This window comes from Protopterus annectens, chromosome 5.part1, assembly GCF_019279795.1.
Source record: "Protopterus annectens isolate FY-2018-M chromosome 5.part1, PAN1.0, whole genome shotgun sequence".
NCBI classification, from domain to species: domain Eukaryota; kingdom Metazoa; phylum Chordata; order Ceratodontiformes; family Protopteridae; genus Protopterus; species Protopterus annectens.
In genome coordinates, this window is record NC_056736.1 from 517659305 (window position 1) to 517683081 (window position 23777).

The following is a 23777-nucleotide window of genomic DNA, read 5'->3' on the forward strand; positions in this document are numbered from 1 at the left end:
TGTTCTCCGTAAGGATTTGCATCCAAAATCCCACTCTCCCTTTATTTCTTGAATTTCTCCATTGCTTCATCATCATCTCTTTCCACTTTGAATTATAGTTTTCCACTTGTGTTATATATATGAGCCTTAACTGTGCAACTTTAAGATATCCCTTTGAATAAGGTAACCCTAACCCACCATGTTCTATTGGAAGGATCAGATTATCTCACTTGACCTTTTCCCTTCTCCCCTCCCACATAAATACCTTCAACTCTTTATTAATTATTTCTGTAACTGCTCCTCTGTTTGATAAAAATGTGTGTAACCTGTATCTAAAGCTAAAGGGACTTAAAACATACAGATATCATATCCATAAACAAGTTTCCAGTTTATCAGTTTTTGTATCATACTTTTAGTCTCTTCTCACATATCTTTAGTTGCCATAACTGAATCTTTTTTTAAGTCATACTGCTAAATATGTCATTTTATCAAGTCCCCATAATATGCGGTATTACTGAACCAAGTCATATGTGGGCATATAGTTTACAGCTATAGCCTTTGTTTTATCTTCATTAATTTTAAATCCTGAAAATACCTGAAACTGTCTCAAAATCTTTCACAACACTGAGCTGTCCTTTTCTGGTTTTATCAGATACAAAATAATATCATCTGCAAATAAAGCCAACTTTTCTTGATTACCTTACCAATTATATCCTTGAATTTCTGAGTCCCTTATTTTCTTTGCCAGTGGCACTAAATATAAAACAAACAATAAGGGGAAAGAAGATATCCCTGTCTGATTCCTCTGTGCAGACACAATTTGTCAGTGAGGAACACTCCCACTTTAATTTCCTCCAATCCCTTTTATTCTCCTAATTAACCTTATTGTTGTATCAGGGAATGCAAATGCTTCCATTACCCTACTCATAATATCTCAGTTTACTCTCTTGTATGCTTTCTTTCCATCAAGACATACCAACAAATGTGGTATTTTCTTACATTTTGCTTCTCTCAGGATCATAATTGTTCTATTAATGTTGTCAAATGTTTGCCTCCTCTCCACAAAAACACATCGATCCATATCTATAAATTTTGGCAACATCTTTGTCATTCTTTTAGCTATTTTAGACATAAACTCTTTATAATCATGGTTTAGAATTTAAATGGGCCTATACAAAATTGGGTCTGATAGGTATCTGACGTCTTTAGGTATTATATCCACCTCAACTTTCTTCCAGGATGTTGGTGCTTCCCCTCTTTTTAAAATATTATTAAAATCCTCCAGATATTTATCACTTTCTTCCCCCCAGCTACCTGACTTCCACAGGAATACCATCTATTCCTGGGCACGTCCTTGAAGGTTGATTATACATCATAATTTTCATCTTTTCGCTTTCTGTCTTAACTGTTAGTAGTTGAGCCTCATCTACCTCTAACCTTGGCATACTTAAGTCTTCCATAAATATTTCCATTTGTGCTCGTTCTTGATTTCCACATTTCCCTGCTTTATACAAAATTTTCATAACATTTCTGAAATATCTCAAATATGTTTACATGATCTGTGGTTATTTTCCTTGCTATAGGCTCCCAAAGTTTGCCAACAACCCTTTCTACTTTCTGTTGCCTAAGTCATTGTGCTAAAAGTTTTTGTGCTCTGGAGTTATTATCAAAAAAAAAAAAGGTGCTTAGCAATCTTTCTAAAAACAAGTATATTAACTTGATACTCCCTTATGTTCTCTTTAGCACTCTACAGTTGGCCCTCTTCTTGTTCTATGAGATTCCTCTTATTCAGCAGTGCTTTAACCTTTGTTAGCCCCTTTAAATAATTCCCATTACTTCTTAACCATAACTCTTTTCTTTTATTTCTACCCTATTTGTAAGCTCCACTTTCATTTTATCCTAGTCACTACCTATAATTTCTGAAGAAATGTCTATCTTCCCCAATTACTCTTGAATAATTTCCATGAACCATTTCTTTAATTTCTCTCTTTTTAACAGGTAGGCGGGGAAATGCCAGTGTCTCATTTTTATTTCACTACCCTGCATTTTTATCTTAGTTATTATTGGCACTCAGTCTAAATCGTAATTGTGTGTATGTTGACTCTTTCAATTAAATGCACATGTTCCTGTGAAATATAACTTCTGTCTAGTCTAGCCCATTTATTGTACCTTGGGAAATAATATGTAAATTCTCTCAGAGTTCTTACTACTGAATTCACATCTTTCATACCAAATCTTTTCATAATTTGTTTCAGAAATCTAACCTCTTTGATATATTTTCCTTCTAGGTCCCCCAGATACATTCTCAGTGTTGGAAATCAAAATTTTCTTAAGCTCCATATTAGCTGTTTTAGGTGGAATATAAATACATGCCAGCGTAATTGCCTTCCCTTTCCAGTCACCCATTACTACTACAAATTTACAATTATTACCATTTTTCCTCTTCTGTTATGATTGGAGCTCCTTTAACAGTTAATATAATTACACCCCATTTCCTTTGTCCCTGAGATCCTGCTGAATATCCATCCTGAAACCCTTTCTTTGTTGAGTACACATGCTAATTTCTTTCCAAATGTGTCTCCTTTATTTGGGCTCTGCATTTTTAATACAATTCAATACTCTTAGTTTTTGTCTACACCTGTGGGGCCATTCATATTTCAAAATAATATGGACAGCATAACTGTTATCGTAAGTAACCCAGCCACTGGGGATGCACAAGCCAGTGCATTTCTTTGTGCCGGTCCCAAGCCCGGATAAATGGAGAGGGTTACGTCCAGAAGGGCATCCGGTGTAAAACCTCTGCCAAATAACTTATGTGGACAAGAATACAGATTTCCATACCGGATCAGTCGAGGCCAAGGTTAACAACGACTGCCACCAGTACTCTTAGCCAATAGGGTGCTGGCAGAAATTGGGCTACTGTTGGCCGAAGGAGGAGAAGGAGAAGAAGAGGGGGAAGGCACGCCTGAAAGCAGAAAGAGAGGAGGAAGGTTAGGAGTGTAGTAGTGAGGGTAGGGACTTTGAATGTTGGCAGTATGACTGGTATAGGGAGAGAGCTGACTAATAAGCTGGCTGGAGAGAAGGAAGGTTGATATATTGTGTGTGCAAGAAACCATATGGAAGGGGAGTAAGGCCAGGTGTATAGGAGGTGGGTTCAAATAGTTCTAGCATGGTGTGAATGGGAGGAGAAATGGGATAGGGATTATCCTGAAGGAACAATATGCCAAGAGTGTTTTGGAGGTGAAAAGAGTATCTGCTAGAGTGAGGTTTATGAAGCTGGAAATTGATGGTGTAATGATAAATGCTGTTAGTGCATACGCTCCACAAATTGGGTGTGTGATGGATGAGAAAGAAAAATTTTGGAGTGAGTTGGATGAAGTGGTGGTGAGTGTACCCATGGGTGAGAGACTGGTGATTGGAGCGGATTTCAATGGGCATGTTGGTGAAGGGAACAGAGGGAATGAGGAAGTGATGGGCAGGTATGATGTTAAGGAGAGGAATGCAGAAGGTCAGATGTTAGTGGATTTTGTGAAAAGGATGGACATGGCTGTTGTCAATACGTATTTTAAGAAGTGGGAGGAGCACAGGGTGATGTACAAGAGTGGAGGAAGATGCACACAGGTGGATTATATCCTATGCAGGTGGGCCAGTCTGAAGGAGATTGGAGACTGTAAAGTGGTGACAGGAGAAAGTGTAGTCAGGCAGCATAGAATGGTGGTCTGTAGGATGATGTTGGTGATCAAGAAGAGGAGGACAAGTGTGAGAGCAGTGCCAAGGATCAAATGGTGGAAGTTGAAAAAGGGTGATTGTGAGGTGGAGTTTAGGGAAGAGTTAAAACAGGCACTGGGGGGCAGTGAAGAGTTACCGAATAGCTGTGTAGCTACAGCAGAGATGGTAAGGGAGACAGCTAGAAAGGTGCTTGGTGTGACATCTGGACAGAGGAAGGAGGACAAGGAGACCTGGTGGTGGAATGAGGAAGTACAGGAGAGTATAAAGAGGAAGAGGCTGTTGAAGAAGAAGTGGGATTGTCAGAGAGATCAAGAAAGTAGACCGGAGTATTAAGGAGATGAGGAGCATGGCAAAGAGAGAGGTGGCAAAGTCTAAGGATAAGGCATATGGAGAGTTGTATGAAAGGTTGGACACTAAAGAGGGAGAAAAGGACCTGTACTGATTGGCTAGACAGAGGAACCGAGCTGGGAAAGATGTGCAGCAGGTAAGGGTGATAAAGGATAGTGAGGGAAACGTACTCACAAGCGAGGAGAGTGTGTTGAGCAGATGGAAAGAGTATTTTGAGGGGCTGATGAATGAAGAGAATGAGAGAGAGAGAAGGTTGGTTGATGTGGGGATAGTGTATCAGGAAGTGAAACAGATTAGCAAGGAGGAAGTACGGACAGCTATGAAGAGGATGAAGAATGGAAAGGCTGTTGGTCCAGATGACATACCAGTGGAAGCATGGAGGTGCTTAGGAGAAATGGCAGTGGAGATCTTAACCAGATTGTTTACTGACATATTGGAAAGTTAAGGGATGCCTGAGGAGTGGAGAAAAAGTGTTTTGGTACCTATTTTTAAGAATAAGGGTGATGTGCACAGCTGTAGTAACTATGGAGGGATAAAACTGATCACAGTTTGTAGTTATGGGAAAGAGTAGTGGAAGCTAAGTTAAGAAGGGAGGTGATGATTAGCGATCAGCAGTATGGCTTCATGCCAGGAAAGAGCATTACAGATGCAATGTTTGCTCTGAGACTGTTGATGGAGAAATATAGGGAAGGTCAGAAGGAGTTGCATTGTGTCTTTGTGGACTTGGAGAAAGCATATGATAGGGTGCCTAGAGAGGAGTTGTGGTATTGTATGAGGAAGTCAGGAGTGGCAGAGAAGTATGTTAGAGTGGTACAGGATATGTACGAGGGAAATGTGACAGTGGTGAAGTCTGCAGTGGGAGTGACAGATCCATTTAATGTGGAGGTGGGATTACATCAAGGATCAGCACTGAGCCCTTTCTTATTTGCAATGGTGATGGACAGGTTGAAAGACAAGATCAGACAGGAGGCCCCATGGACTATGATGTTTGCAGATGACATTGTGATCTCTAGTGAGAGTAGGGACCAGGTTGAGGAGACCCTGGAGAGGTAGAGATATGCTCTAGAGAGGAGAGGAATGAAGATCAGCAGGACTAAGACAGAATACGTGTGTGTGAATGAGAGGGAAGATAGAAGAAATGTGAGGATGCAGGGAGTAGAGTTGGTGAAGGTGGATGAGTTTAAGTACTTGGGATCAACAGTTAAGAGTAATGGTGAGTGTGGAAGAGAGGTGAAGAAGTGAGTACAGGCAGGGTGGAATGGGTGGAGAAGAGTGTCAGGAGTGATTTGTGACAGACGGGTACCAGTAAGAGTGAAAGGGAAGGTCTACAAGAGGGTATTGAGACCAGCTATGTTGTATGGGTTGGAGACAGTGGCATTGACAAAAAGGCAGGAGTCAGAGCTGGAAGTGGCAGAGTTAAAGATGTTAAGATTTGCACTGGGTGTGACAAGGATGCACAGGATTAGGAATCAGTATATTAGAGGGTCAGCTCAGGTCGGACGGTTTGGAGACAAAGTCAGAGAGACGAGATTCTGTTGGTTTGGACATGTGCTGAGGAGGGATGATGGGTATATTGGGAAAAGGATGCTAAGGATGGAGCTGCCGGGTAAGAGGAAAAGAGGAAGGCCTAAGATAAGGTTTATGGACGTGGTGAGAGAGGACATACAGGCGGTTGGTGTGACAGAGCAATATGCAGGAAGAAATGGAAACAGATGATCTGCTGTGGCGACCCCTAACAGGAACAGCCGAAAGAGAAGAAGAAGAACTGTTATGGTAAGACATTAATATTACCAAGTTGTTTCTTCTCATCTTCATTTGAACCTATGTCACATTTTGCAACACTTTTTTTTTACTGAAAACCCTCAAACAAAAATAAATAAATAAATAGAGAAATAAATAATCTCACCCAAGAACACCCCTATAATCTATTAACTTACAACAAACACACATCTGTAAATAGTTTTGCTGAAATGTCATAAAATCTACACTTATATGTGTACAAACAAAGTTTTATCTTTTCAAAAATGCATTACCATGCAATTGTAATATGCATGTAGAATATCATAGTCAAACATTATATTGTATGTACACTGTCGCATGTCACTTTTCCTTGCAATCTTATTAATTTTGTTTTGTATCTTAATCTGTGCAACTTTATCTTAAAAATAAATAAAATATTATATTTGAAAAAAAAAACACAGAACCATGTACATGTTCAAATAATGCAGCTTAACCCCCCTGTTAGGACCAATTGTCCCAAATTGACAGCTACACCCAGAGGCATTACCTAAGCTAAAATTTTTGTAGTATTTCATTCTCTGCAAAAAATCATGGTATACATGTCACATGCAATGCTGCTGTTGGTGTAGCTGCATTTATGTATGAGAGTAGTTGTCAGTTGCTGCATAGTAGGTAGGTGTTCTGTAGTGTTTTTTGGTGGATAGAGTGTAAAGAGTGTTATTAATGTTGTTGTTGACTGGTGCTGTTTCAATTTCTTTGTATTCATGAACAGTGCGTTTTCAACACACTGTAATTCATGAAGCATCTGCCAACATAAAGGGTTTCTGATGAATAACCATGTAATTTTTATATCTATATATATATATATATATATATATATATATATATATATATATATTATATATATATATTTACACACACATATATATATATATATATATATATATATATGTATGTAAATATATACATACACAGACAGGGATATATCTATACGTGTGTGTGTGTGTGTGTGTGTGTGTGTGTGTGTGTGTGTGTGTGTGTACATATATATATATATATATATATATATATATATATATATATATGTATGTAAATATATACATACATATAGATAGGGATATATATATATGTGTGTGTGTGTGTGTGTGTGTGTGTGTGTGTGTGTGTGTGCATAAGTAACCCATCATTGTATTTATTTAACATTTGTTTATTTGTTTACCAGGAATATCTGAATGGGACAGAGCCCATCTTCAGGAGGCCTGGATTGAAATGATCCAGACGCATGTCTTTGGAATGTGGGAGAAAACCTTCGTGGACTGCGCACAGAAGGTACCCAGCCAAGAATCGAACAGGAGAACCTTTTACTAGTAAGTGACAATGCTAACTGCTGTACCTTAGCGCCACTCCATGTCAGTTCATAAGCAGCCATAAAAAGAATACAATGATAATTCTTGAAACCTTTCCTAACAGTTTAAGTTTTCCAACCATTGTGACTTTTCTAATAATGAAATATAATTCTTGAACGCATTTCATTTGGCTTCCTTGAAAGGTACTGAATGCATTATTATGTTTTATAATGAGTCGAATCTATGAGGTAAAAATGGTATAGTGATGACAATGGAATTTAAAGTCATATCAATAAGAATTAGGTGGGCTATGGAATATGTTTTTTTGACTATTAATGATGCACACAGGTGAAAATCTAAATTGCTGGCTATCATGGTGTGTGAATCTTTAATAATGTGTCATTGTTTTTATATTTCATGTATATGTTTTATTGTCATAATTTATGACCTTTTTGCCAAGTCTCATAATGCTGCATTTATAAACATTAAAACATTAAAGGTGAAGACATAAATACTGCGCTATGTATACATTTTTATATATCATCTTGAAAAACATTGGTATATTTAACTAAAACAATTATCTTAACCTGTATACTGACATCAGTATACTTTTGTTATCCAGAGCCTTCTTCCTGCTTTCACATCTAACAAGTGTTGTCTGAAAAGAAGTGGTCCCACTGCAGAACACTGTAGGTTAACACTGATAACCACTACTGGGGTAGACAGGTAACTCCCACTCTAACTTTTTATGAATTTTTGCTTGACTAGTGTTTTTCTTTCTGTTGAACTACTTATGAATTGACATATAGCTGTAACTAGGTATTTTGGTGCTCTGGTGTCCAACCTGGTGGTGCCCACCTCAAGTTTATGTTAAGGACAAAAATATCCTCAGGTGAGGCCAAAAAAGAAGCTTTTTCTACTTTTAAAAGAGTGGTAAACTATTTACTGCAGACTATACCACACATGACTAACAAGGGAGTACTGGCATTCATTTTAATGAATGCTGTTAGCAAAATGATTATTGATCCCACTCTAATGACTGATCAGCATCTGCTGAACATGCCCCCTAACAGTGTGCACTTCGGATAGCTGCCTCTTCACCAGTACCCTAGCTACACCTATGAATTGTCATTTAATATTTTTAATTTATCGATTAATCATCTGTACACAATACTGTTTACTGATTTAGCAAGATTAAAACAGGCAGTTTACAAGGTTAAATTTAGAAACCATTCATCAAATGCCACTATTGCCTCTTCAAAGAGTGGCAAAAGACTCAAAAGGAAAGCACTCACATACTTCTGCTGTCCTATATCTGGCCGCAATAGACCCATGTGTCAATTTGGATAAATTCATTGTGAGTTTACCCGTCATTTTACATAGAATATTTTGGAGATGTTTGGGTTAGATGTGACCTTCCTTTTATGAATTGATAACACTATACCTTGTCACCATAGATCAGGTTGTGTTTGTTTAACATCATTGATAGATGGCTAGTTAGATATGCCTTGATCCTGTGTAAGAAACTGAAACCACCATGTATACAGTCTGATCACAATGAAACTGGATTTCTGTTTTTATTTGTGGCAGCGGTTATCATATGTGTTATCTTATATGAAATGCCTGCCCTTATTTCTGTATAACTCTGGCACATGTCTTAGCTTATTTTATAGTTTGAACAATTTTTTTTTTCTGCAGGTGCATTTGCTATGTCCTACAGCTGGGTGACCATTTGGTTGTATATTGATAACATATTAGATTTGCAGTTACATAGGTTGTAATTATAGCATGCATCTTCCTCAAAACAAGATAAAATAAAAAACTTTCTGTACACTTACTTTTTTATGAGAGTTCCATCTGAAAAGGATACCACAATTTTCCCATTCTTTACCACTGTCATAATTGCTTTACTTCCTAATTTACCTAGTGATATTTATTTATTATTATTATCATCATCATCATCATCATTTTGGCTGGTTAGTAAGCACTTTATACAATTTTGTCATGTTTAGGAAATAACGTTTAATCTTCAGTCAAGTTATGTGGTTTTCTCAGAATCACAAAGTATACGAGGATAAGGGGTAGGCAAGGGGATATATTTAGTGTATGTGAGAGTGTGTGCTTTAGGGTTAGGGTAAGGGCTAGGTAAGGGAATAAATTTAGTGTGTGTGTGTGTGTGTGTGTGTGTGTGTGTGTGTGTGTGTGTGTGTGTGTGTGTGTGTGTGTGTGTGTGTGTGTGTGTGAGTGTAGTGTTATGGAAAAGGCTTTTTTAAGCTAAGCTGCATTTTAGGGTTATTGGCAGGGACACTGTTAGAATTAGGGTTAGCACACATTATTAAGGTGGTCCAGGGGAATGAGAGTGCTGCTTGCTGTGTAAAACTTTCAGTCTCAGAGGTCTAAAGAACATTTTATATGGACTTCTTTCTTTTTGTCTAAGATCCACTTTTTTAATTAGCTACCCAACTGTATTTCATTATATGGAAATGATGGTTCTAATGTCTATGGGGATTGCAATGTACTTTTTTGTAATGGACTACCAACAGAAGTAATGTAAAATAACAGCAGGAGAGAATCAAATATACCAGAAAAATAATTAAAAACACATAAAAATAAACAGAAGTTATAGGATTGTTAAACTGAACAGAATATGTTGAGCCAAGATAAACTAGATGTCAAGCAAAGATGAAACAATCTTATTTATAGACAGAACTGTATGTCTAGGATGCCAGTTTTAGTACTTACATACTGTAGTCTTTTGTTTAATAACTTGAGAGAAGTGTCTTGTCTTTTATTTCCCCAAGATGGATGCTATAAAGAAAGAGAGAAATCCCAGAGGAAATGCCCCAAGACAAAGGGCAGCAGTTGTGGCACAAAATATAGATGGAAAAGTACCACAAATGTTATCATAATTACATGGTGACATTATCAACACATGTTCCTATTTTTGCAAGGCCTTTCTCCCCATGTTCAGTTCACATTTTCAAGAGGTGCTCCTATTTTTCCTAGGTGTTTTACCCATTCTGTGTGTGTTTAGGTCGACAGATATGCTCCACGGCATTCCACATGTTAACACTCTTTTGCCCCCATTCTCAGTGTGTGGACATTGATAGATACATGTCAGGAAAGCAATAATACTGTGATGATGAACACAAACTTAAAACCACAAAACAATAAGCAGGAATGAGTTCACATCAACCGAACATTACCTTGCTACCGCTTCATTAGCACGTTAACCCATGCACAGCTTTCCAAATGCATTCCTGAGACAGTGTTGACAGCCTTTGTGTACTCCTGTATTACCTCGGAAACACATGGCCTCATACCCTTTTCAACAGTCTTTATTACTGGCATCCAATAGTTAGCAATTCTGTTTTTTCTCGTCCAGGCACTTCCACTACTATACTTGTATGGACCGCAGTTTGTTTGCACAAATGACGGCAAACCTTACAAATTACATTACCATACACTGTAACTGCTGTAAGTCCCTATATTAATGACTTTCACTTTTCAGAGATTTTTTTAGTGCATCCATTGCTTTCCAGGGCTGCATATGACAACAAAATATATTATTCCCCCTCCCCGAGTTACCTAATGATAAGTACATTTTGGGTTTCCTTTCCCTATTACCTTGCTCTGGGGTTTGTTAATCCCTTCAGCACTATTTGCCAACATTTTCATGAATGTTAAATTATACAAACCATTCCAAAGGTGCCTTACTAGCCTGCATTAGTAACTCCGTTTTACATGACCTGTGATCCTCAGGACCCAATGTACGGTAAAGTAATTCTCAAAACAACTTAATGTTTTAGCCCCATCAACACCATCTCGTAACTTACTAACACTTTTCCACCTATATTTTGCTCCATGACTGCTGCCCCATTAAAAGAAAAGTACCAGATTTTGACTATCCTGATACAAAAAAACAGCCCAAAGAATATTGACCATATAGCCATATATTGGAGAATGACCATATAGCCATATATTGGAGAACAATACTACCAAAACTAAAGTTATGACACATATTGCTGTGGTGGGAATTTGCTGATTCTGTTTAAAGAATCTGAAAACAACTGCATGGCATTTAAATATCTCACAATGTAATCAGCACAAGTGATGAAAGGCATAGTGTTACTGAGCTGATACATGTTGATCCAGAGGCACAGTTTCCTCTAATGCTGTAAGATAGACAAAAAAAAAAGAGTGAAACAAGTTTCACCAAATATACCTACTCCAAGGCTGCAAAACAGTGGAGAGAAAATAAAACTCCACTGTCGATGACAGTTGTTTTGCTTTTTTTCTATCGATCATGTATCACTTGAGGAAAACACCTTGTATGGATTGACAGGAACTCTACTCTGCATTGGTGTTTTTATTTTGAATGAGCCTTTCCAAGCTTATGTATTCCATTTTGCTTCTTTCAGAAATTATCTTTTATGAAAACTTTTTTGATTTCAGGAATACTTTGTTTTTATTGTATAGAACATGTGGAGAGGAAGACATCTACTAATAGCTAAAACAAAACAAGAATAGTTGCAAACAAATATGCCATGCAAAGTTTTAGACATTTCACTTGAAACTTGCCTGTGGATATGGAGATGTTCTTTGTTTTGTTTTTACTTTAACAGATTTGGATTTCTGCTGTTTTCTTGCATCAGGTGAGGAGGTAGTCATTGCAGTTCTGTAGGAATATGATGATTTTGATGATATTGCTTGATCCAGTGATAACTGTAGATGTTTGTATTCTATCTCTCTGGAAAATATAAAAAGTGAAATCCATTGGTTTGTAATGCTGAAAGATATATTTTGAATAGATGATACCAGTAACTGCATTTTTCTCACTTGATAGGCTTTTAAAGTAATACAAAATACAACTATTGTGTCTTTGTGAGAATTCTTTATACAGTATTGGGTATTTTGGGGGTGATAAGTATATAAGGGTAGTGCTGTGTAAATGTAATGGTGATTTATTATAGATTAAAGATGTAGTAGGTATTTTTTGAGGTATCTTCACATCAGACTCTAGTGAGATAATGATGATGATTGTGATGATTATGAACATTTCAACACTACACAGTAGGTGGACTTATTTAAAATTACATCAATTAGAAAGTCATTGAGGTTTCATGTACTACACATATTTATATAACCAACAAATTAACAGTTGAAAGTGAGATATCCTTGAACTGAAGATATACATCTCAGCTTCTTTGCTTATGAATTCTGGACAATGGTGGCCCCCTTGGCACTGAGGGATAAACCCTTAATGTGCACCAAATGGCCTGTGTTCAGTTAGTGTCACGACACCTGGAGGGAGCCTGGCGGGAGGATGGGTGTGAGTGATTGATTTTAGATCACCCATCCTGGGGGGACAAACAGCAGCTAGTTTGTGCACTGAAGAGCACTGCCCCACGAATCTATTCCTACATAGCCAAGTTACTCCTTCTAGCCTCAAAAGCACCACAGCTAACCCAAGATTAACCCCTCTTGTACCATAGCCTTCTAGTTCACCTAGAATAACCTGACATTGTGGATATGCATTTTCCCAATTTCTCTGCCACCAGTCTGGTAGATATGGGCATCCTGAGACAATGTAGCAATTGTCTCATGTTTACTGACAACCAACTAATCCTTAGAGAAACTGAAACAGTATAAGATACGAGAGATGTAATTGTACAATGTTCCTGGAGGCAAGACTGTCACATAGAAGCACTCAAAATAACAATCAGGTTGTCAGTAACACACACCCTACACTCACCACACATAGTTGGACCAGACACATAGACCAACATATGCTGGGGCACGTAAAGCAATCGTTCCAAATCCCAGATATCCTGGACACTTGACCCTCATCAATTATCCTCAGCAAACCCAAAAGCAGTATACTGACACAACACCCAACACTACACATACAGCCACAAACCATGGATCTTTGACTACAAAGCCCATAAGGCTAGCCAACACACTACCCAATACTCTAGTCATAGGAGACTCCATTGTGAAATATACTAACGCCTCATTCACCAGGGTGAACAAGAAGAAAAGCTCAGTCAAATGCCTGTCAAGGGCCATGATACATCAAGTCATTCACAAACTCAGGTTATCGAACCACAGGTACTAGTAAGACTCAGTCACCATCCATGTGGGTGCAAATGACCTGAGACACACCTCTCTGGACTAAATAAAGAGAAACATTATGGAGCTCTCAGACTATGTGTCTTAGGCTGGTGTGAGTCTAGCACTGAACAGCATTCTACCTTGATGAAGGATGATGGCACTACACAAACAGAAGATGATTGACTTTAATAACTGGCTTAGTTTCTGGTGTATTCTAGGGGGATACAATATTTGTCAGTATGGCAGGATATTGTTACTAGACCAACTTGTTTTGCCAAGGATAGTCTGCACCTGTCCCCGTTAGGCTTTCAAATATTGTCTAAAACATTGTCCTCCCTCATAGTGCCTTTTTTAGGCAATGCCAAACTGATAAACATTCCAACTTAGCAAAATCAGCTCAAAGGAGTCTAAAGATGCTACTGCTCAATGTCGTGCGCCTACACAAGACACTCCACTCCTTCCAAGTTCTCCTCACCTTGGAGAATACAGACATTTGTGCAGTTACCGAGACATGGTTTTTAAAGTACCCTTGTAGTGCAGGGATAGAATGCCTTCCACACAGTAAGACCAACTACTGCACACGCAGGGACTAAAGGTGGGGGTATCTTGATCTACATCAAAAACAGACATGCCTCAAAGTTGGTCATACTGGATGATGAGCTAGAGCTTCTCCATGTCCAAATTACCATAGCAACCTGACTTTTGACAAACATGTTTCTAAGGTAGTAAGGAAATCATTCTATGTTGCTCACCTTGTAAGCAAGGACATGGTATCTAAATCCAAAGGTGTCACTGTGCCTCTGTATTTGTCCCTCATCGGACCCATCATTGAGTACAATCCCCCTTCAGTATGACACTGACCAGGGTGTCTATATTAGAATGCCGAAACCTCACTTACATGAGTCTCGAAAGGCTGACACATACACAGCGAACCGCATGAACACCGAACGTCCTTAAGTGCGAAATTCAAAATATCGAATTACCATAGTTGGCCAACTCCGCCGCCCACTACGTACTGCCTACCCAAACAAAATAAATATGAATGTATTACTATATATGCACTTACCTTAACCCTCACCCTAACCCTAAGGTCAGTAACTATTGCACATTTATGTTAGGGAGCTATACTGGATAAGGGAATCTCCTACTGATGTTTTACTTCACTAAACATGGTGTGGACAACTATGGAGATTTGGTATTTTGAATTTCTCACTTAAGGACATTTGGTGTTCATGTGGTTCGCTGTTTATGTGTCGGTCTTTTGGGATTCGTGTAAGTGAAGTTTCTTCATTCTAATATAGACCCTAACCAGGCACATGCAGCAACTGGAATGTCAGGAGAAATTCCTCACTAAAAGAATACAGGGTGTAAACAGCATGTCCTATGCAGATTGCTGGAAGCTCTATCTCTGTACTCAGTTTCCTAAAGACTGTTGCAAGACTATCTGTGACTGGCCTACAAGGCATTCTTGGATCGCATTCTGCTTTGCCTTTTGCACGTATGCAAACCCAACACCATCAGAACTACTTGATCTAGGGACTTGAACCTTGCTTGCGGTATAAATAGGACATGCTGGAGAGACAGTTATGTGTCTCAGAGAATTCTCTTCTCTGGCACAGACTTCCTATCCATATGAAACTGAGTTTTTCCCTAACCCTACTCAATAAGCCAAAATACTTTGCTCTCATAAGGATGTTAATAACTAATGTGCTGGCATCCTCCTTGTTTGTGGGCAGAGGAGGTAACAATCAAAAAGTAAAGCTAAAAATCCTATGGTTACCTATAAGGCCCATGGGAGCCAGTCACATTCAGATTAGAAGTATCACTGCGGAATCCTTTTCATTCGCCAAGTTCTAGTTACCAGTGCCATGTTAGCTTCCATGGTGAAGCAAAGGTATTCTTCTTGTCCAGCCACTAGGGAGAAAACTTACTTGGTAGAGAATTTTCCATCAGGTTATGTTTGGTCAAAGAAAGAAAGAAACATGGAGACAATTCATTTTGGATAAGTCCATTATTCAATGCAGTTAGGCAGATGAGCGCTTTTTGAGACAGTGCTCAACTGAACTATAATTTGTCATGAGCAATGTAAGGCAGGGAATAATCTTAACTATGCCCTCTGGGTGTGCCGCAAATATAGGGGGGGCAAGGGGTGTACCCTTTGGGAATTTAGGAATGCTCTTCACCCGTAACCCTTAACTCATTACATCCAAGTGATGCCTCCAGGTGCATCTGCAATTAATTCCTACCGACGCCTCTAGGCGTCAAGTATTGCTTGTTCATATTTGCACCAATAATTTCAAAACCATGCTATGTTGTTGTTGTTGTGTCTTTCGGCTTTTCCTGGTTAGGGGTCGCCATAGCGGAACTCCGGTCCGCTAATGATTGGCAGTAGATTTTTACGTGCCGAGTTGCCAGCCCTGACACACAACCTTCAATGAAGGTACGCCCATTCATGCATGTCTCCACACAGAAGATGCTCTAGGTGAGAATTGAACAGGACAATGTCTTACTGTGAGGCGACAATGCTACAAAACCCATGCTATGTACAAGGTTTTAAAAGATTTCATCTTAAAGCTTGCACAATAGCAAACTCAAATGCATTAATATTTGACCTCTGTCTTGTGCAGCTAAATATATATTAATTGTTGTTTTTATGATATTAATTTATATATTTTCATATTTTTCTAAATATCTCAACAACCAAGTAACACAGACAGAACTCCTTAGCCTCATATGAAAGCTCTCAGGTAGATAAATAAAAAGCTGCTGACAGTATGTATGAATCTTGAGTCATTTACAAAATAATACAAATGTAATAGTTACTCCCTGGGATTCAATAAACTCTGTGCAGGAAATAGTGCTATTTCTGCATGGGGTGGTTCGTGTCCGTATAGCCATAGCAGTGCACCTTGCATATTCATGAAGATGTGCTGCTGTTTAAGCTACACAGACATGAACCATGAACGAGGGCAGGGGGCATGTTCAAGTAGTGCATGGACATTGAACACACCCCCTGCAATCAGAAAGTGCTGTACAGCACTTTCTAATCATGATCCGGCATAATATTAGAGAATTTCTCTAATGTTATGCCAGTATTTCAGTAACTGCATACACTAAAATGAAATAAATGATCATTTCAGTGTCCATGGACACTGAAATACATACGGCAGCAGGAAAGCAATGCAGGTGGGTGTATTGTAAAAATGCCATATGACATCTCCACAACCTGCTAAAGTAGAAAATGTGTACAAAGGCACAAATAATGGAGGATAAAACCTTGAAAAGGGACACATCTTACATATTGCCCTCACAAACCTAGAAAGTTGATAGAAAACAGGTCATGCATTAGCATGAATTTCCGAAGGATAGAAGTCTGAAAGTCAAATGTATTCCAATATTCCCTGACAGCAGTCCATGTGGACAAAGGCACAAATAATAGGGGGACAAAACACTAAAAATAGGGACACCACTTAAATATTGCCCTCACAAACCTAGAAAGTTGATAGAAAACAGGATATGTATTAGCATGAATCTCTGAAGGATAGTAGCCTGAAAGCCAAACGTATGCCATTATTTCCTGACTGAAGTCCTTTTTTAAATTTAAATGATGTAGTAACTGTTTTTTTTTCAACCAGGGTAGTTTAGCTGGTGTAAAATGGAAGTGTGAGTGCATATAACATGTGTAACCACCCATGTATACACAAGTGTCCCATACAGTACAGTCACACCCCTTGCCAATGTAAAGAAAACATATAGAGGGATGTCATGTAAAGTAAATCATATACACTTAATAAATGCAATCAATATTCTGATATAAACTTTCACCTGGATAGGCTTCTTCAGGCCAAAGAAGAAGAAGCCTATCCAGGTGAAAGCGCTTACCACGTCTCCTGTCTGTATCACAATAAATCCGAATTTTAAAGTTCATGAAGCAGCATTTTTTTCAGCTTTGTTTCCTGCATTTTGGTTAGTGCTGTGTTTACTGCCTGCATTGCTACTGTGACTTTTATGTTAGTTTATGTGCTTGGACTGAGTTTGGCACAGGTAGTGTTAGTCCTGTGGGGAGTGATATTTCTTGGACTTAATATTCTGATATATTTAATAAATGAAAAGTGATCAATGGTTAGCAATGCTCAACAATGCTTAGCAGGTGTAACAATTGCTAAGACATGAATGCTAAGCAGCAGGTAGCTCAGCTAAGTGGATTTGCTCACTGTTAAACAGTGATCAACAACTTCCCCTTTAAGCAGTGTTAAAACCGGCTCAGCGGGTTTGCGCACTGCTTAGTGAAGCTTCACCTTTTCAAAATGGTCCAATGACAGCAAAGTGTGGGAATATCACACTATTTACATGGTACAGGCTGGAAAACAGCCATAATCTGTTATAGTCCATCTGTGCAGATACAATGGCTGGTGTAGGAGAGGGAGTGCGCTTTTGGGCACAATGCTGGAAATTCAGGAGTCCAGGGTCATGGCTGGATGCCTAGTAATAAACCATGAGGAGAGACTGCTGTGGGGTCAGTACCAGGGCTCCCAATACAAAGTGGAGGCCTGGGACCATCTCACACATGACCTCACCAGTGCTACTGGCATCCCCCGGACTGGTGAGCAGGTACAGCACCACTATGCTGACCTAAAGCGTAGGAAGAGGGCACTCTTGCACCAGTGGATCCAAGATGGACAGGACCAGAATGCTCCAGTAGTGTGTAAGTATCACTATCAAGTAGTTTGTAGCAAATACTAGCCTGAGAATGTGATAGACAAACATGCATAATGGATGTTTTTCTCCCCTACAGCTGCAGCAGAGAGGGCTGTGAATGTCAAAGCCCACAGTAACAGACTGCTGAGGCTGCACTGACAGGCTGGTAAGTACAGATTTATTTTGCAGTATATTGTTAAAATAGCTAAGAAGGAGTAAATTGCTTACTGCTAGTAGGTATACTGTTACTGTGTGAACTGAATAAACAAAAAACTTTGACTGACGAATATTGAAGCACAATAAAGACCCTTAAAAAACTGTTGTGTTTATTCTGGTATGTTGTTGTAGACATATATAGAATGTATATAGTTTCTTCACAACAAATATGGCTGTGACAGCATACATTAACTGAGGTTCATCTGTGAACAAGCTGTTAGGAGAAACTGTAGATGGTGTACCTGTAAAACTAGATATAAATGAAATGTGAAATATATACTGCACTAAGCTCTGAACACTGAATAGTAATATGTAAAGTATCAAGGTTTGGAGACAAAGCCAGAGAGGCAAGATTACATTGGTTTGGATATGTGCTGAGGAGGGATGCAGAGTATATTGGGAAAAAGATGCTAAGGATGAAGCTGCCAAGTAACAGGAAAAGAGGAAGGCCTAAGATAAGGTTTATGGATGTGGTGAGAGAGGATATGCAGGTGGTTGGTTTGACAGAGCAAGATGCAGAGGACAGGAGGAAATGGAAACAGTTGATCTGCTGTGGCGACCCCTAATGGGAGCAGCCGAAAGAAGAAGAAAAAGAAGATCAAAGTGTGTTCCATGCAGCATTGCCTTGTGTTAACCTTTGCTTTCCAGACTGTAGTAATCCAAAGGAGTAATGCACAGTACAATAACTATCTGTCATGCATGCATCACAGGATTACAAGTTCAGACTATCTAACCAAGAGACTATTAGGCAGAAACCAGTGAAATACAAAACAGCAGTTCCACAGTAGCTCAGTTTGATGAGAAATAGCTTAGTTGTTAATTTTGCACACCCAGTCATGGTTCGAATCCAGGGAGTAGTACTAATATGTATGCATATCTGCGCACAAGGAATCAGGAATAAATGTAAAAACAGTCAGGTAGTGTTAACAGATATTTCCCCCACAGGTGTTACAGGTAAGTAAATGTTTCCAGTAGCTGTATGAAGGGATATACTAATAAACTGTGTACAACTGTTCAATTGTCCCACCACATGCCTGCAAATTACAGCAGGGTAGGTACATACAATATGCAATCTTCCTGACCCATATCTCTCAACTGTACAGATATTCACTGAATGTCCAAATATTTACCTCAGATTTTTGGTCCATTTTACATAAAGTAGTGGTGTCATTGCAAATCAGTGGCAAACCATTATAGACTGAAGTTTGAAAATAATGATGGACATACAAGTGTCAGACATCATATCAATCAGAAAAGCCATGCAAATGCAACACCTGTTATGTTATCAACTTTCTAAGTTTGTAAGAGCAATATCTAAAAATTGTCCATATGTAAGGGCCTTTGTCCCACTCATATGTATGGCTTTGTACAGATGTCATGCTCTAAGAGGTTAAGAGGTATGTTCCCAATACATGTCTCTCAAGTGTCATGCTGTCACGGCTAGTGGTCACTGCTGCAAATAATCCTGGACAGAGATAGGAAACCAGTTGATGTATGCAAGTAGCACTCACATAACAGCAGTTTAGGGTAACCCTCCTGTGTCAGATATGTAACCCTGACATGTATGAATCCCCTCTAGTAATGTACCCAGAGTTGTCACAGTTTGCTTCATACCATTCCAGGCTGACAGTTTAATAGGTATGTTTGTACTACAGAAGCTATGGGCATAGGTAGATGTAAAGTGAGGACAGACCCATACAGTATTGAGTAGTACTGCTGTGGAAAATAGAAGCATAAACAGTTGTAATGGACTTTTTGCTTCTCCCCCCACCCCTCTTCTGCATCAATAATTATTACTCATATACTATGGGTATGTTGTGCTCCAACCCTAATGTTGGGACTTGTGTTATATTATTGTTAATATGTCTGATTGCTTGCATGTTAACATACCTTGTTCAAATACCATTGTTGGTGGCCTGTTGCCATCAATGTTACTGGCATGCTGTTACGATGCATACTGTTGTTCCATTTATGCATGTGTTTTGTTTGCTATGCAACTGTTTCAGATCTGTTTTATGGGGTTAATTGGAACACCCATGCATGCTGTTATTATTAATCTTGAAATGTGTTTTTCATGACTAACCAACATATTTTGTAAAACCTTAAAACCATAGCGCATTTGAGAAGACAGATCCCAGCGAATCTGCCTGTCCCACCTCATCTGGCCATGGCACTAGGCCCCAGCACGTCTGGAACCCAACCTAGATCCCCCTTGTCCGGTGGTCCTGCACCACCTTGAGGTGGACCCACTGCAGGGGACGGGGTCTGTCCCCCCCCAGAAGTAAGGGTGGACAGGAATCTGTCACCCATAGTCAGGTCTGGGGATTGGTGTGCAGCACCCTTTGATCTGAGTTCAGAGAACAGCTGTGCCAGATTGAGGGCCACCTGGTGCACCTCAAGGGACAGGCTGCCCCTCCTGTCCAGCCACCCAACACAGCCACCTTTGGGGCCCTGAAGGTGCAGTGGTGACTGCCCATGCGTGGGGATCTCAGTCCCACTGTAACCATATGGGGGCCCATGGGCTTCGGATTCCCAACCACACTCCCTGTCAAATGTGTTTACCTCCCTCATGTGTCATATACCACTCCTGTCTACTGTCTTGTCTGTCTTGTCTGTCTCCCTACCCAACTTACCTCCCCAAACGAACCTACAATCCATCCCCAGCATCCCACTCTCACCTTAAAAAAAAAAGAAAAGGGCATCTGTCCCCCAAAAAATATCGCCCCATACATAACAGTCCATTTCGCAAACATGTCCACTGGATACATGTAATCTGGTCCAATTGGCTTGACAACACATTTCTGTTGTCCTGACTCCTCTCTCTGGGGATTGAGTGTCCACATTCACCTCCAAATTTTGTATAAATGCACAGCTGTTGCTATATAAGAAATGGACCTCTATGGACCTTCCCTACACCTGTCCTGCACATCCCTAGCTACCTGTCATATTGTTTTTCCCTTTACGTGCCCCTTTTTCACCACTTTCCTATCACCCATTTTTCTTTTCTTTTAAAGAAATTAGCACGGGTGTAAGTGGGAGTAAGTGAGCTTGCACGATGCTAAGTGAAGCCAACACAGATTAAGCATCTACTGGTTAACCGTGGGTTGGCATCATTTAGCATCATGCAAACCTGCTTAAAGCTGCTTAAAACTGCTTTAATCACTCTGCCTCCATCAGCCATTGTTCTGCCTAGCAACAAAACAATCAGCCCTGCCAAGTCTCAAACCCAGGGCCCTGTACACCGTAGTTAGAACAATGTACTATTACACCATTTGAGCTGTAGGGATTTCTGATGCTGTTTCAAACATATCATGCAGCAGAGTCATTCAAGCAGTAGGGAAAATATTCTATAGAATCAGTCAGGGTTTGTATATATACATATACACATGTATATATGTATGGAGATGCATATATGTATATATATATATATTATATATATATATATATATATATATATATATATATATATATATATATATATATACGGAAAAATATATACATAATATAAATATATATACAGGGATCTAGGACTAATTACCAATGACACATTTCACTGAAACTGAAACAGTCGAGCACACTTTCACAAAAATGATTTTTCAGTGAAAAAGCACTTTTGTGAAAGTGTGATCGCCCGTTTCAAACATGCAGGCGATCATTGGTCCTAGACCCATATACAGATATACATATAAAATATATACATATAAAATATATACACACACACATATATATATATATATATATATATATATATATATATATATATATATATATATATATATTAGTGCAAGAAGTCTGGGCAGAGGCTATCAAAATGGGGGGACAATGGGCCAAAACTAGGGACATATTTTAAATATTGCTCTTATAAATGTAGAATGCTGCTAGAGTAACAGGATTTGTTTTAGCATACATATTCTGAAGGATGTGAGTTCTGAAACTGAAATGTATGTCATCATTTATTGACAGAAATCCTCAGATCATCACAGTGATTTACCAGAGAAATAAAAATAATGAATCTGTGGAACAGACCAGAAATATGAGCAATAAACCTGGACGTTCTGAAACAATCCGGCTAGTCAAGAGGTATGCTCAGAACTCCTTAATGCAACAAATCTGCTCCAAGCCTTACAAAGTGGGGGAAAATGCCATGAAAATAGGGACATATCTGAAATACTGTAGTAGATAAGCTGACACAGTTGCTGCAGTGACACCTTCCTGTTTATCCTAACACATATTGACTGAAATAGCACAAGTTCAACACTCAATTATTTCTCAATAGTTAGTGACTTAAATCCTCACATCATCCCACTGATGTATCAGAAATACACAACACTTATGGGGGCCAGGCAACAATATATCCTACAAATATCTGGACATAACCACATTAGGGAAACTACACGGAGCTGCTAAGCATGTCACCAAGCATCGTCCAAACTACAGTCAGACTGACACAACACTACCCCAAATCAGCTATGGGGAATTACACATGCATTGGCAAATATATCAGGCACTACAGGGATGTAACAGCACTGAAAAACACACACCAGTGTGAAAGTGCGTACCCATAACTAATTTCACAACAGTCACAGTGACATACCTGTAAGCCAAATGAACAGAGTATAAGGACTATGTGAACAAAAACATCATCATGTTTGCCACTCACGCACTACCCCTACATATACTGTACCAATTTGCAGTGTAGTATGACACGTGACCGTGGTACGGGACATGTCTCAGTCTGCCTCTACAAACATATACAGCTGATAGACCACCAGAAACTGGGGCAGCATGCACAGTCAGATAGAAAATGAGCCATAACACTTACATCTACCCCCCTCACTACACAGGCCAAATAACATTTACACACTACACTGCTACACAGTCCTGGCAGTCTGTCAGCAATTGCCAGAAATACACAGACCTCTCAACTGTACAGAGTCCCACAGAATGCCCAGGCTTCTCATACATACGGCCTCTTCTACATAACATGTCTGGCATTCGGATACATCACTGGGATGGCATCAGGAATGAAGCCACTAAATAATGATATACAATACCTATCAACCTCTTAGTGCATGAAATCTGGACAAAGCCTGACATACTTGTGGGACAGAGGCCCAAAAACAGGGGCATATTTGAAATATTGCTGTTATAAACTGAGACAGTTGCTGGTGTAACAGGATTTGTTGTAACATATATTTTTCTGAGGGATATGAAGTCAGAAACACAAATGGATGATACAATTTACTGACTGCAACCCCCAGAGTATGCTACTGATTTTCCAAAGACAAAATATGTCTGAGGAACACAACAAACATAACAGTCCAAACTCTGGCCATTCTATGGATAGCCCTACAGTTGAGAGTTATGTCAACCACATAACACTGTCAGACTTAAAATCATGCAGAAAAGCCATATCCACATAAACCCTGATAAACTAGCATTAATTCAACTGTATAACAGCAATACTTACATTCTGTCCCTATGTCTGGAAAATTCTCCCCCATTTTGTTGGGCTGTTTCCACCATTTTCATTGTAAGAGGTATTTCCAACTACCCTCTGTGATGCTGTTGTTCACACACCTCCATGAAGTCATCCTCACAGGCAAG

The 23777-nt window shown here is 39.2% G+C and overlaps 1 protein-coding gene across 1 annotated transcript in view; it reads right to left on the bottom strand.

Annotated features, from left to right (window-relative positions):
- SIM2 (SIM bHLH transcription factor 2) overlaps window positions 1–23777 on the bottom strand; it is a 1026265-nt gene that overhangs the window by 73308 nt on the left and 929180 nt on the right. Inside the window, exon 9 of the mRNA XM_044073136.1 lies at window positions 11725–11892. Within this exon, the coding sequence (XP_043929071.1) occupies window positions 11725–11892 (168 nt within the window). The remainder of the gene's footprint in view (window positions 1–11724; window positions 11893–23777) is intronic.